This window comes from Staurois parvus, unplaced genomic scaffold (genome assembly GCF_062004578.1).
Source record: "Staurois parvus isolate SC_StPar_1 unplaced genomic scaffold, SC_StPar_1.0 ptg000187l, whole genome shotgun sequence".
NCBI classification, from domain to species: Eukaryota; Metazoa; Chordata; class Amphibia; order Anura; family Ranidae; genus Staurois; species Staurois parvus.
The window spans coordinates 6377370-6392345 of NW_028317983.1; the positions used below are offsets into that span (position 1 = coordinate 6377370).

The window sequence follows — 14976 nt, forward strand, 5'->3', positions numbered from 1 at the left end:
TGTATTGTCCCCCCCTCTATTGTACAGCGCTGAGCAAACCCTTTGGCGCTATATAAACTCGATAAATAAATAAATAAATAAATAAATAAAATAAATAAAAGCCATGGTCCGCAGAGAGCTTCCAAAGCATCAGAGGGATCTCATTGTTAAAAGGTATCAGTCAGGAGAAGGGTACAAAAGAATTTCCAAGGCATTAGATATACCATGGAACACAGTGAAGACAGTCATTATCATGTGGAGAAAATATGGCGCAACAGTGGCATTAGGAAATCAGGAATACCAAGACAACAATCTCCCGTATTCTTCATATGGCTGCGCTATGGGGTAGAGTGGCAAGACGGAAGCATTTTCTTACAAACAAAAACATCCAAGTCCGGCTAAATTATGCAAAAACACATCTGAAGTCTCCCAAAACCATGTGGGAAAATGTGTTCTGGTCTGATGAAACCAAGGTTGAACTTTTTGGCCATAATTCCAAGAGATATGTGTGGCACAAAAACACAACACTGCACATCATCAAAAGAACACCATACCCACAGTGAAGCATGGTGGTGGTAGCATCATACTTTGGGGCCGTTTTTTTTCAGCTGGAACTGGGGCCTTAGTCAAGGTAGAGGGAATTATGAACAGTTCCAAATACCAGTCAATATTGGCACAAAACCTTCAGGCTTCTACTAGAAAGCTGAACATGAAGAGGAGCTTCATCTTTCAGCATGACAACCACCCAAAGCATACATCCAAATCAACAAAGGAATGGCTTCATGAGAAGAAGTATAAAGTTTTGGAATGGCCCAGCCAGAGCCCAGACCTGAATCCCATGGAAAATCTGTGGGGTGATCTGAAGAGGGCTGGAGATGCCCTCACAATCTGACAGATTTGGAGTGTTTTTGCAAGGAAGAGCGGACAAATATTGCCAAGTCAAGATGTGCCATGCTGATAGACTCATCCCCACAAAGACTGAGTGCTGGAATCAAATCAAAAGGTGCTTCAACAAAGTATTAGTTTAGGGGGTGTGCACACTTATGCAACCATATTATTTTATTTTTTTTATTTTTACTTCCCCCCACCTAAAATATTTAAGTTTGTTGTTCAACTGAGTTGTACAGTTTATAGGTTACATTAAAGGTGGAAAAAGTTCTGAAATTATTTATTTTTTGTCTCAATTTTTTTTACATCACAGAAACCTGACATTTTAGCAGGGGTGTGTAGACTTTTTATATCCACTGTGTATGTGTGTGTGTATATATATATATTTTTTTTTTTTTAGCAGAGGCTTTGGAGAATAAAATGGTGGTCATTGCAATTTTTTTATGTCACACTGTATTTGCACAGCAGTTTTTCAAACTCAATTTTTTGGGGGAAAAACATACACTTTAATTAATTTTAATGCAAAAAACACACAATATATAACCCTATTTTTTGGAAAAATATAAAAGGGGCGTACAATCTAAGGTCCCTAACTTACATCCATACATACACATACTAGGGACAATTTAGGCAGGGGCCAGTTAACCTACCAGCATGTCTTTGGAGTGTGGGAGGAAACCGAAGTACCCAGAGGAAACCCACACAGGCACAGGGAGAACATGCAAACTCCAAGCAGGTGGTGCTGTGGTTGGGATTCAAACCAATGACCCTAGTACTGCCAGGCAGAAGTGCTAACCATTTAGCCACTGTGCTGCCAAATCATTGGATTCAGGTGTTCCTATCATCTCCATGGTCACAGGGGTATAAAATCAAGCCCCTAGGCATGCAGACTGCTTCTACAAACATTTGTGAAAGAATGGATCGCTCTCAGTGGCTCAGTGACTCCAAGCGTGGTCCTGTGATAGGTTGTCACCTGTGTAATAAGTCCATCCGTGACATTTCCTGGCTACTAAATATTCCACGCTCAACTGTTAGTGGGATTATAACAAAGTGGAAGCAACTGGGAACAATAGTAACTCAGTCACCAAGTGGTAGGCCACATCACATGACAGAGCGGGGTCAGCGCATGCTGAAGCGCACAGTGCGCAGAAGTCACCAACTGTCTGCAGAGTCAATAGCTAAAGACCTCCAAAGTTCACAAAGTCCTGACCTCAACCCCATAGAACACCTTTGGGATGAATTAGAGTGGAGACTGTGATCCAGGCCTTCTCGTCCGACATCAGTGCCTGACCTCACAAATGTGCTTCTGGAAGAATGGTCAAACCTTCCCATAGACACCCTCCTAAACCTTGTGGACGGCCTTCCCAGAAGAGTTGAAGCTGTTATAGCTGCAAAGGGCGGGGCCAACTCAATATTGAACCCTACGGACTAGGACTGGGATGCCATTAAACTTCATGTGTAAAGGCAGGCCGACCAATACTTTTGGCAATATAGTGTAAGTACCACAGTACAACTGACTGGCCTTTTGTAGGCTTCTCCCTGTGCTGAGACACACGTCATCTCTGATCTCTCTAGCTGCTTGTATTGTCTACTAACTCATTCTTAAAGACCCTCAAAGATCACAATAAAGATGAGTCAGGATGGAAGTAGTTGGTGACAGGCGATATAAGAGAGGACAGGGGATTGGTGATGGGGACAGATGTTGGGGTAAGGACTAGCGATGGGGTGGGGACAGGTGATGGAGTTGGAGACACCTTCGAGGACAAAACAGATGTTGGGAAGGGGGGGGGGGTTGGCAGGAGATGGAAGTGGGGACAGATGATGTGGGTAAAGACAGGTGATGGAGGTAGGGATAGATGTTGGGGGTGGGGACAGGAGACAGAGGTAGGGACATCAGAGGGGGGGACAGATGATGGGGGGCAAGAGATGGAAGTGGGGACAGATATGGGGGGGTTGTGACTGTTGGGGAGAGATGATGTGGTAAGGACAGGTGATGGAGGTAGGGATAGATGTTGGGGGTGGGGATAGGAGATGGAGCTGGGGACATTAGAGGGAGGGGGACAGATGATGGAGGACAAGAGATGGTGGTGGGGACAGATATTGGGGTGGGTTATGACTGGTGGGGACAGGTGATGGAGACACAAATCAGAGGTGATGACACTTGATGGGGGTGATGACAAGTGATGGGGGTGGGGACATAAGATGGGAATACATGTTGGGGGGATGGGGACTGGTGATAGGGTGGGGATTGGTGATGGGGTGAGGGCAGGTGACGAAGGTGGGGACAGATGTTGGCTGAGATGACTGGTGATGGGGGACACAAATCAGAGGTGATAACACTTGATGGGGGTGGGGACACTAGTTAGGGGGGGAGGGGGGTCAGGCACATAATGGAGGAGGAAGAGGTAATGGGGGTTGGGAAGTTTTGGAGGTAGGTTCAGGTAATGGGGGTGAGGACAGGTGATGAGGGTGGGGTCAGGCACATAATGGAAGGGGGACAGGTGATGGAGGAGGGGACAGGTGATGGTGGTGGGGACAGGTGCTGGGGGTTGTGACAGATGTTGGGAAAGAAGACTGTAGATGGGGGTGGGGACGGGAGACAGAGGTGGGGACTGGTGATGGGGGTGGGGAGACATGTTGTGGGGAGGGGACAGGTGACAGAAATGGGGATAGATGTTGAGAGATGAGAATGGTGATGGGGTAATATTTCGGGGGTGGGAATTATGGGTGGAGGTGGAGACAGATGCTGGGGAGGGGATAGGTGATGGAAATGTAAACAGATGATGAGGAAGGGGATAGGTGATGGAGGTGGAGACAGATGTTGAGGAAGGGGATAGGTGATGGAGGTGTAGACAGATGATGAGGAAGGCGATAGGTGATGGAGGTGGAGACAGATGTTGGGGAGGGGATAGGTGATGGAGGTGGGGACAGATGTTGGGGAAGGGATAGGGCATGGAGGTGGGGACAGATGTTGGAGGCGGGGATAGGTAATGGAGGTGGGGACAGATGTTGGTCGAGGGGATTGGAGGTTGGGACAGGAAATTGAGTTAGTGACAGATGTTGGGAAAGGAGACTGTTGATTTGATGGGGGTGGGGACGGGAGACAGAGGTGGGGACTGGTGATGGGGGTGGGGAGACATGTTGGGGGGAGGGGACAGGTGATGGAAATGGGGATAGATGTTGAAAGAGGGGACTGGTGATGGGGGTGGGGATTATGGATGGAGGTAGAGACAGATGTTGGGCGGGGGGGGGGGGGAATAGGTGATGGAGGTGGAGACAGATGCTGGGGGAGTGGATAGGTGATGGAGGTGGGGACAATGTTGGGGGAGTGGATAGGTGATGGAGGTGGGGACAGACGTTGGGGAGGGGATAGGTGATGGAGGTGGGGAGAGATGTTGTGGCGGAGACAATAGATGGAGGTGGGGACAGATGTTGGGGGAGGGGATAGGTGATGGAGGTGGGGACAGATGCTGGGGGAGTGGACAGATGGAGGTGGGGACAGCTGCTGGGGGTGGGGATAGGTGATGGAGGTGGGGACAGATGTTGGGGGAGCGGATAGGTAATGAAGGTGGGGACAGATGTTGGGGATGAGGACAGGAGATGGAGATGGGGACACATGTTGTGGGAGTGGATAGGTGATGGAGGTGGGGACAGATGTTGGGGGAGTGGATAGGTGATGAAGGTGGGGACACATGTTGGGGACGGGGACAGGAGATGGAGGTGGGAACACATGTTGGGGGAGTGGATAGGTGATGGAGGTGGGGACAGATGTTGGGGCGGGGACAGGAGATGGGGTGGGGATAGGAGATGGAGGTGGGTACAGATGTTGGGGCGGGGACAGGAGATGGAGGTGGGGACAGATGTTGGGGGAGTGGATAGGATGGAGGTGGGGACACATGTTGGGGTGGAGACAGGAGATGGAGACAGATGCTGGGGGTGAAGACAGGAGATGGAGGTGGGGACAGATGTTGGGGGAGTGGATAGGTGATGGAGGTGGGGACAGATGTTGGGGGCGGAGACAGGAGATGGAGGAGACAGATGCTGGGGGTGGGGACAAGAGATGGAGGTGGGGACAGATGTTGGGGGAGTGGATAGGTGATGGAGGTGGGGACAGATGTTGGGGGCGGGGACAAGAGATGGAGGTGGGGACAGATGTTGGGGGAGTGGATAGGTGATGGAGGTGGGGACAGATGCTGGGGGCAGGGACAAGAGACAGAGGTGAGGACAGCTGCTCAGGGTGGAGACAGGAGATGGAGGTGGGGACAGATGTTGGGGGAGTGGATAGGTGATGGAGGTGGGAACAGATGATGGGGGCGGGGACAGGAGATGGAGACAGATGCTGGGGGAGTGGACAGGAGATGGAGGTGGAGACAGATGCTGGAGGAGGGGGTAGGCTATGGGGGTGTGGTCAGACACATAATGGAGGTGGCTATAGGTGCTGGGGGCGGGGTTAGTCTGGGGTGCTGGGGGCGGGGCAGTATCTCCTCACCTGTCTGACGTTGGCCGGCAGTTTGGCCCAGGGGTAGTTGTGTCGGATGTGGAACTCCACGTCAATGTTCATGGTGCCCGGTGTGACACCCTTGGCAGCCCCCGGCCGGCCTGCACATACCGTGTCACCGCCTCATGTCCCCGGACCCCGCCGTCCCCTCCTGTCTCTCCTGAACTTGCCCTCAGTGATAAACTACTTCCTCATTGGCCAGCGGTCTGACTGTGGTCCCTTACGTCACTTCCCGGTAGGAGAAGCTCCGGTGAAGAGAGCCTGCCCGCAAGAGGCCTAGTGTCGCCCGGCCACTTTGTCCCTTTGCGGCCATCTTGTTGTAGCCTACAGTGTGACAGCTGGGAGAGCTCCGACTGAGGACTGGACAGTCCAGCTGTGTTAGGAAGCAGAAGAGAGTGAAGTCCCTGTATGTAAGGATAAGGAATACAAAGGTGACAATCCTAATGTAGGAATTCCAGGGACACCATAGGGGTGGTCACCATTCCTGTATGAAAACAAAGCGGTGCAGTGGTTTCTTTGGCCATCATCCTTTATGCTTCATTCACATTACTCGTTCCATGGACGCACACAAAAATCTGCATTCGTGGAATGCACGAAGAACGCGTGACGTGCTTGCAGCGCTATTCATTGTTCATAGCACCACAAATGCATCTAGCAGACGCGCGTCTCCATGCATGGGTTAAAAATACCCAAAACTCAAAACCCAACAAGCTACAAGAGCTTCTTTGCTGCCTTTGTCACACCATTCAAATCAACAGCTGCCCTCATGCATTGTGTGAACGCGCATTCTTCCACGCTTTTTTTTGTGCGGGGGTAAAAATATTCCAGAGGTGAAGTGGTTTACTGTGTGTTTTGACGTGTTTTGATGCACACAAAAAATGTATGTCCGCTGGTGACGTTTGAGATGCCATTAACAATGATGGCCACCACAAGCATGACAAGTGTTTTCACACATTGCTCTGTAAAGTGAATGGAGCCACTAAGTGCTGTATTTGTAACATGAAGCATGGTAGGTGAAAGGGTTAATAGTTCGCTAATTTATTTTGGTGTTTACTAACCAACTTTTATCTCATATACAGGATTTTCCTGGGGACTGGAGTGTTGTTATCTATGAAAAGTGTCCTCGGCATTGAAAGAAACTGCAGAAGTTATTAAAGCGGAGTTCCAGTGAAAATAAAAAAAATAAATAAAAGTCAGCAGCTACAAAAACTATAGCTGCTGACTTTTAAAACACAGGCACTTACCTGTCCCTCGATCCCGCGGTGTCCTCACCGCAGCCCGTTTCACCAGCCGCCTTGTGTTCCTGTTACCGGCATCTTCAGTGTGGGCACCCGGCTGTGACAGCTTGCGGCTTCACAGCCGGGTGCCCACTGCGCATGCGCAAGAAGCGCTGCGCTTTGTGAATGACCCCGTAGTCTTCTGGGATCTGTCACGTCATCCCACAAGACTACGGGGAGGGAGGGTAGGAGGACAACTTACTATTCTGATCACCTATGTCAAGGGTAGGGGCGAACTGACCATTTGGAAACTTGGGCACTGCCCGAGGGCCCGGGGTCAGTAGGGAGCCCCATGAGATGCCCCTGATACCTTTTTCATAGGCTTTTTTGAGTTTGGGCAAGGACACAGAGGCCCCATGATCCCTTATTGCCTGGGGGCCCCATGAGTTGTCAGTCCGCCCCTGGAAAGGGGTCTCCCAACTTTCTAAATAAAGGGCCGGTTTGCTGTCCGTCAGACTTTAGGAGGGCTGGACTGTGACCAGCTGGAGTAGAAAATGCCCCAGTGTCAGTGGGAGTAGACAATGTCTCAGTCTTGGTGCTCAATGGGAGTAAAAAAGATTACATACAAACATAAAAGTTGCTTCGCTGCCTCTACTGAAAAAATAAATATACCACCCTACTACATATAGGGGCCCCACAGATGTGCGTATACTTCAATGCCCTATGGGCTAACAAATACAGGCGTACCTCAGTTTTTAATGCTTTCTCCAGGACGTTTCATATTGCGAAAAATTAGTAAACGGAAACACGGTTTCCCATAGGAATGCATTGAAAACCAATTAATCCTTTCCGGAGGGCAGAAAAAAGTTTTAAAAAAGTCGCTGTCACTATAGCTCAGTGCCGGTTTTTAAATGTAAAATTACCGCTTTTTTTTTTTCTTCACTATAGCTCAGAGAATCAGCTGTCACTTTCCCCCAGCTAAAAGAAAGAAAGTTTCCTTTTAGTTTATTTCCCCGAGTTAAAAGAAATAAATGTTTCCTTTTAGTTTGTTTCCCAAGATAAAAGAAAGTTTCCTTTTAGCTCCGGGAAAGTGACAGCTAATTCTGGCATTATTTTCAATGGATTTTCATTCAGAAACCGAAAATTACGTTAACCGAGGCGTTCTTAAACCAAGGTACACCTGTATATCCCCGCTGCCAAGTGACTAAATCAGACATAGGGAAACCAATATATATACTCTGCATGTTCAAACAACAATTGTGCTATAAAGTAAATAATAGCAAATGTAACAATACCATCAAACTATATGTACAGAGGATTGCTATGGATAAGAAGATTAACTATTGTACCACTTAGTATTCACATTGGATGCAGATGGGGATTTTTTCACATTGGAACTTTAATATGTTCGGATGCTGATTGGGACTTTAACTACTTCCCGTCCAGCCCATGTACATAAACGGTCGGACGGGAGCAGTGCCGAAGCGGGTGGTTTATAAACGTCCTCCCACATCCATTGCCTGGGAGCTCGCGGCTCCGCGATTTGGTGATTGGCCAATTAGTGATCACATGAATAGCAGTAAGCAAGATGTCACTTCCTGACATCATTGCTTACTACATGTGAAATCTGTGAATGATCACAGAGGTCACATGGTACAAGGCTATTCACAACAGCCTTGTACCATGAGACAAGCTGTGACCAATCACAGCTCTCACAGTATTTTTCAATGGCTGCAAGAATGCAGCCAGAGAGAAAGAGAAATTATTGCTTTTACAGCCTTTATGGGTGTAAAAGCAATCAGTGTAAAAAAAAAATCTTCATCACCCCCCACAAGTAGTACAGTGTCACTATGGTGACACTGTACTGCTAGGGTGATAGTATGTTAAAAAAAAAAAAATGTAAAAAAAGTTTTGAAATATTATACTTTTTGGTTATAAACTAATTTGGGTTATTTTTTTTTTTTACTAAAAAGATAACTGAATACATTTTGACCAAGATTTATGAAGAAAGATTATTAACTTGCAAAATTTTATAAGAAAAACACTTTTTTTCAAAAGTTTTGGACTTTTTCATTTATATAGCAAAAAAAATAAAAATCCCAGTGGTGAATAAATACCACCAAAATAAAGTTTTATCTGTCTCAAAAATATGCTAAAAAATTCATATGGCTGTGTTGCATGACCGCTCAATTGTCATTCAAAGTGTAACAGCTCTGAAAGCTGAAAATTGGCCTGGACAGGAAGGGGATGAAAGTATCCGGACTTGAAGTGGTTAACATATCTGTACCCCTCCAATGATATTTAATTTTATCAATCCCATAAAAGGTCAATAGACTTGGATCTTTATTATGTCTGAATTTAAAGTGGCTAGAGACACTATGTTTCTCAAAACCATTTTTTATATTATTAATATGTTTCCCTATTCTTGTTTTCAATTGTCTAGTCCTCCTTCCTATGTATTGGAATCCTAGATTGTAAGCTCTAACGAGCCGGGCCCTCTGTTTCCTCTTGTACCAAATTGTATTGTAACTGTAATGTCTGCCTTCATTATGTAAAGCGCTGCGCAAACTGTTGGCGCTATATAAATCCTGTATAATAATAATTGGAAATGGCATGGACATTCCCAAACGTACACTACATGTGAAGAATCTTATCTTTTTCTGTTATTTACATGCTTTGCATCTATTACATTTATGGAATCCTTCCAACCCCGGAAACATATTCATAGACTTTGGTGGATTAACAACATTATGTCTCACCTTTGTTTTCAAGGATCTCTTTTTTTTATATATAAACATGGGATGTTTAGGGATGATATTTTTTAAAATGTCGTCCTCTTGTAAAATAGGCCAATATTTCTTAAAAATGTTTTCAACATCTTTATATTGTGCATTATAGTCAGTTACAAAACCCACTCTATCAAAATTCTTTATATTCTTATTTTTAACAGTTAATAAATCTTTTCTATTTTTATAAGCATACTCTTTCTTTTTCCAAAAATGATCTTTTATATCCTTTTTCCACAAATCTCTTAATTAATAAATCAGTTTGATCTTTACAATCCAAATCTTCACCAAAATTCCTCCTTATTCTTGTAAACTGACTTCTGGGAATACTTTATATCCACTTTGGATGATGACAACTTGAGGTGGGTATAATGCTATTTCTCTCTATGTCTTTAAAAGAAGTTTTGGGCTTAATGATCCCATCTTGTTTAAACAGGGTGAGATCTAAAAAATGTACCTGTCTCGTATCACTAACTGTTGTGAATTTTAAACCATATACGTTGTTATGTATTTCACTTATACATTCATTGAGTTCCAAAAGATGACAATATGGTCAATATATCTTTTATATAGCGCCATCTCTGGCCATTTATCATAAATATTTTCTTCCTCCCATTTTGCCATCACCAAATTTGCCACACTGGGAGCATACTGAGCTCCCATTGCAACTCCTTTACATTGTTGAAAAAAGGAGTTATTATGCCAGAAAAAATTCGGGTAAGCCTCCGGTGTTCATGGAGCTGATCCGTCTTGTATATACACGCTGTTACTGCTAGTGTCGGCCATGACACTTTGTAAGTGTGGTTTATGCTCTTTTTATGGAATAAAAATTATTTTATGGTTTTACGCTATGAAGCTTCATCTTTTCTTCCTTTCATATGGTATATATATGCATGAGGATTTATCCATAGAGGTGAACAGGCTGTCGGCATCCCTGCAGTTCGTTGTTCCCAGAGCCACTGCTCATTAGCTGGTTTATAACATTACCAGCATAGAGCTCTGGTGAGTTTATTTAATTTGGCTGGTGGTGGATTTTTCACAGTGTGATGGTGTTTTAACAAGAAGCACGGATATTTATGAAGATTGCATAGTTGAATATGAGCTAATTTGCACATTTATTTATGGACGTTTTACAAATAATGAAAAGTAGATTGAAAATATTGCATGGGCACTTATGTAAGCACATATAATATTGATGATAGATTTTAGTCACGTATGTGATAGTATTGAAGATTTTTGTTTTCACAGGTTATAACATATTATATTATGGTATATGATTTATTTTTGGAACAGTTAGTTTGGATTAAGGAATTACAATCTGCTTTTTTATGTAATATTATTTGCATCCTGAGGAGCACTTGTCTATACATATTTTTATAATGCAGTCCGTATTGTTTGGTTGGGTTGGCATAGGCTAGAACAGAAGCAGTCATCAAACTCCACTTCAGCTTACGGAAAGCTTGTTCACACTGGTCAGTCCACTGATCTTGGTTTGACTCCTGAGGCTTCCTGAGTCCTCTGAATTGTTTGATGAACTTTGTGGTATCTGGGTCATCATCGTCTTCATTTTTCAATAATTAATTAAGGGGCATAGCTATTTTTAGCAAATCGCTTGATGAATCTTCTGTAGTATGAGCAAAACCCCAGGAATGACCTACGTTTAGTTCTGTTAGTAGGTCTTGGCCAGGAGGTGACAGCTTCCAGCTTCTGGGGGTCATTAGCTATTCCTTCAGCAGAGACAACATGCCCAAGGTAATTAACTGAAGGTTGATAAAACTGACACTTCTCTAGAGACAGCGTCAACCCCTTGTCATGGAGTCTCTTCAGGACCTTCTCCAGATGTTGCTCATGTTCTTCAAGGGTTTAGCCAAACATGATGATATTGTCTAGGTACACCAACACCTTGATCAGGTTCATGTCTCCTACTGTCTTCTCCATCGGTCACTGAAATGTTGCTGGAGCACCAGACAGACCTTGAGGCATCCTGGTGAACTCAAAGATCCCTAACAGGGTTATAACAGCTGTTTTTTCCCTGTCCTCTGGGTGCAAGGGGCTTTGATAGTACCCGTCTTTCAAGTCTAGTATACTGAACCACTTTGGCCCAAGAGGCTGTGCAGGACATCTTCTATCCTTGGAGTGGTGTACTGGTCAGGAATAATTCTCCAGTTGAGCGTCTGGTAGTCGATGCTCAATCTCAGGGAACCCTTCTTCAATACCACCACTATGTGAGAGGCACAAATGCTCCATGACTCTCGGATGATGCCTGCTCTCTTTAGCTCTGCTAGTTGCTCATGGAGATCTTCCAGATAACCCAGTGGGATCTGTCGAACTCTCTCCCTAAATGGTTTGTCTTCTTGGAGGTGAATTCAGTGTTGGACACTCTTTGAACACCGCATGTCGAATTCACTCTTCAAGAACACCTCATGCCATCTCAAGAGATGGGTTTTGACTCTTTCCTCCCACTTAGGGGGTAGTGGTGGAGTTCTGTGGATAGAACTTCTCTATAGGGATTCTGTCCTTTCTTTCTCCCACCAAATCAGATTGTGAGACTGGGGTGGCTGAATTCAGTTGTACTAGCAGCATTCAAGCCCACAATTTCACTAATGAGGATGTAACATTGCATACGCTGACTGGTATGTTCCCCTGGCTTCGTTGCAAAGCCCTAGTTGATATCACTTCTGGCACTACCTCCACTCCATGACCTTTTCCCGACAGTAGGTTTCAAGGACAATAAAGGAGCCTGATTGCTCCCAATTGTGCTTGAATGAGGCTCATACCCCATCCACCCCTTCTTCTCACTTCTGTCTAATTGCCATATTTTCCCAACTTCTTCAGCCAGGGCTTTCTGTTTTTGGACTAGGCGCTGATACATTAGTCTCACAATGGGGTGTATACCCTTGGTTGGGGTGTCAGGCTTCGGGACAAGACTTTGGCTTTGAAGCTAATTGCTGTAGATGAGCACCCGGTTGGCTCCTATGAAGTTTCCCTCTGCTTTCTGGCATTAGCTTTTGGACTTGTGTGGGCTTGGACAACCATGTTAATATTGTCCCATTCCTCCACAGTTGGAACAGACCCCCTTGGCTCACTGATTACTTGATGGGGCAACAGTAGGAGTTGAAGATTGGCTGGACCCTGGGGTACTTTCACCAGACAGTGTGGAAATTGTGTCTGCTAATAGTTTTATCATTTCCATTATCTGTGACATCTTTGATTTCATGGTGGCTATCTCCAAAATGGACTCTGTTGCCCCCACTGACCCGACAGTTAGAGATGCTGATGCTGGCCTGGTTACAGCTTTCTTGCCCTTAAACATGGCCTCTTCCGTCCTCACTACCTTAATGAGCTTGGGATACTTTAATGACGTAACATTGGCAGAAGTCTTTAGCTGGATCCAGACCGGATCGGAGCGTAGAGCACCTCTCAGAATATGCTGCATTCTAGCTTGATCTATGGTGGAAGGTTAATTTCCTTCTTTAAAATAATTTGGGTCAGCATTTTGTTTGATAAACGCGGACAGGTGCTTACTCTGGCTTGGAGAGCATGCTGAAATTGGTAAATCAAGTCTGCAAGATAATAGTCATAGACTGTGCAGGTCGTTTGATTGAACTGGAGATTCCTGATAGCTTCTGCAGCAGCTCCTGTTAAACTCTCACTGATGTGCTGTTTCCTTTGAGCTTCTGGCATATCCCAGTCTTCCAGTGCGTGCATGGATTACTCCATTCAGGTTTCACACTCCTCTTCTCCAGTGGGTACCCGCTGTTTTCCCAAAAAGGTTCTCAGCTTCCGATAACCGGTCCCATTGTATATTGTGATGTTCATCTGGTATTTCAACTGAAATCTCTGAAGGCTGCAATTAATTCTGGCCCAATCATGGATACTGATGCCGGTAATGCGGCTTATTCTGCCAGGGCTGCTTGGCTTGAACTTGCTGGACTCATGTCTTTTATGCTGAAATAGATTAAGCAAGCTTCACACATCATTGGTCAACTGTAAACTGGTCCCTTGGAAACAGGTGGGGATCCCACTCCTCCACTCTACAAGGGCATAAGTACAGAAATTCTCTTGATTGAGTTTGACATCTATCACACACACCTTTTGGTCAGGGACTAGTGTCAAGTGACAAAACCCCCAGCAGCCATTTTCCTCCTCACACCACTGGATTGCAGCAGCAGGTCCATCTTTATGGTCTTTGGGGTGTTGTCTTGAAGATTTGTTGGTAGAACAGGGGTATCCCGGACGAACCCCATGTCAGTCTAAATGCGGCCACCTGTCCATGGAACTACATTTCCCAAGAACCTCCTGTGTTATTCCTGATTGGTTCTCCTCTGCTCCCTGCTGACTGGTCCATCAATGCTGCATGAGGGGGGAAAGAAGCAGGGTGGTGAGCAGTGGACGGAAGAAGACACAAGGCCTGCAGCTGCGCTTCTAGCATGGACTGGCCAGCACGGCCAGTCCATGCTACCCAGCAGAGAGGGGAGCAAAAGAGCGGAGGGGAGAGTCCCCAATTTGCTCCTCCAGCCATTTTCTCTTCCTGCATAGCGTCGTGAGGGAGAGAAGGAGCCCACAGCTGTTTTCAGTCTCCGGTCCCCTGCCAGTCTCCCTGAGCCGTGACAGGAGAAGAAGGGAAGAGTGGGAGACTGAGGCGGCAGTTAGCACCCACTCAGGGGTGGACTGACCATTTGGAAGCTCGGGCACCGCACGAGGGCCCGCGGTCAGTAAGGGGCCCCATGAGATGCCCCTGGTACCTTTTTCATAGGCTTTTTTGAGTTTGGACAAGGACACAGGGGCCCCATGATCCCCTATTGCCCGGGGGCCCCATGAGTTGTCAGTCCGCCCCTGCACCCACTATATATGCAAAAATTGCCAGCAGGTAAGGGGGTTTTTCTTGCAGGAGAGACTGTATATGTTTCCTCTGCCATATAAACTCTTAACCTGCTTTCTAGCAGTTTTTTCCGAATTGAACACTGATAGCCACACATGTCCAGCATCTGTAAGATTCCAGGATTGAAAAACCGAGTGCCAGGACATAGCAGCATCATCGGTGGCCAACCAATGAGGAAGACACTACATACTGTACATGCACTAAGCAGAGAGTTTAGGGCCCTTATACTATAAATCCCTTATAATCTAAAAATAACTAAATCTAACTTCACCACAAGTATTTATGGTGAAGTTTAAAATTAAGTGTGTGGTCCAATAAATCAAAAGTTTGGAGCTATGCAAGTATGGCCCAGCTGAGGGACAGAGTCTACAAAGAGCATGCTGGATAGAGTACAGCAGATGGTACCAAGCCTGTGCTGCCAACCATTTGAATGGCAACCAGTGTTTGCTGCTCCTACCCCCTCCCTGTCTGATGCTGACTCCTGCATTATTAAGTAATGGGCTTACATTACATTTTACACCTATGTCTTAAGTGTTTGTGCGTTCCTGGCCCAGAAATCCATTGCGAAGCTTGACCAACCACCTTATTCCCCTGACTTATCACCCTGCGACTTTTTGCTGTTTCCAAAATAAAAATTCCCTAAAAGGACACAGGAGATTTCAGACATGCAGCACACCGCGACAAAGATACTGTACAGCATTCTGGAAAAAGTGTGTCGCTTCACAA

At 45.7% G+C, this 14976-nt stretch overlaps 1 protein-coding gene across 3 annotated transcripts in view; it reads right to left on the reverse strand.

Moving 5' to 3' along the window:
• Nucleotides 1-5567, reverse strand: part of FAM91A1 (family with sequence similarity 91 member A1) — a 135169-nt gene extending 129602 nt beyond the window's left edge. For 2 of the 3 annotated variants that reach the window (XM_089677525.1, XM_089677524.1), the window contains exon 1: nucleotides 5357-5567. In XM_089677525.1, the coding sequence (XP_089533651.1) occupies nucleotides 5357-5428 (72 nt within the window). In that variant the 5' untranslated portion in view covers nucleotides 5429-5567. The remainder of the gene's footprint in view (nucleotides 1-5356) is intronic. The other variant, XM_089677526.1, reaches the window with a different exon arrangement.
• Nucleotides 5568-14976: the final 9409 nt, after the last annotated feature.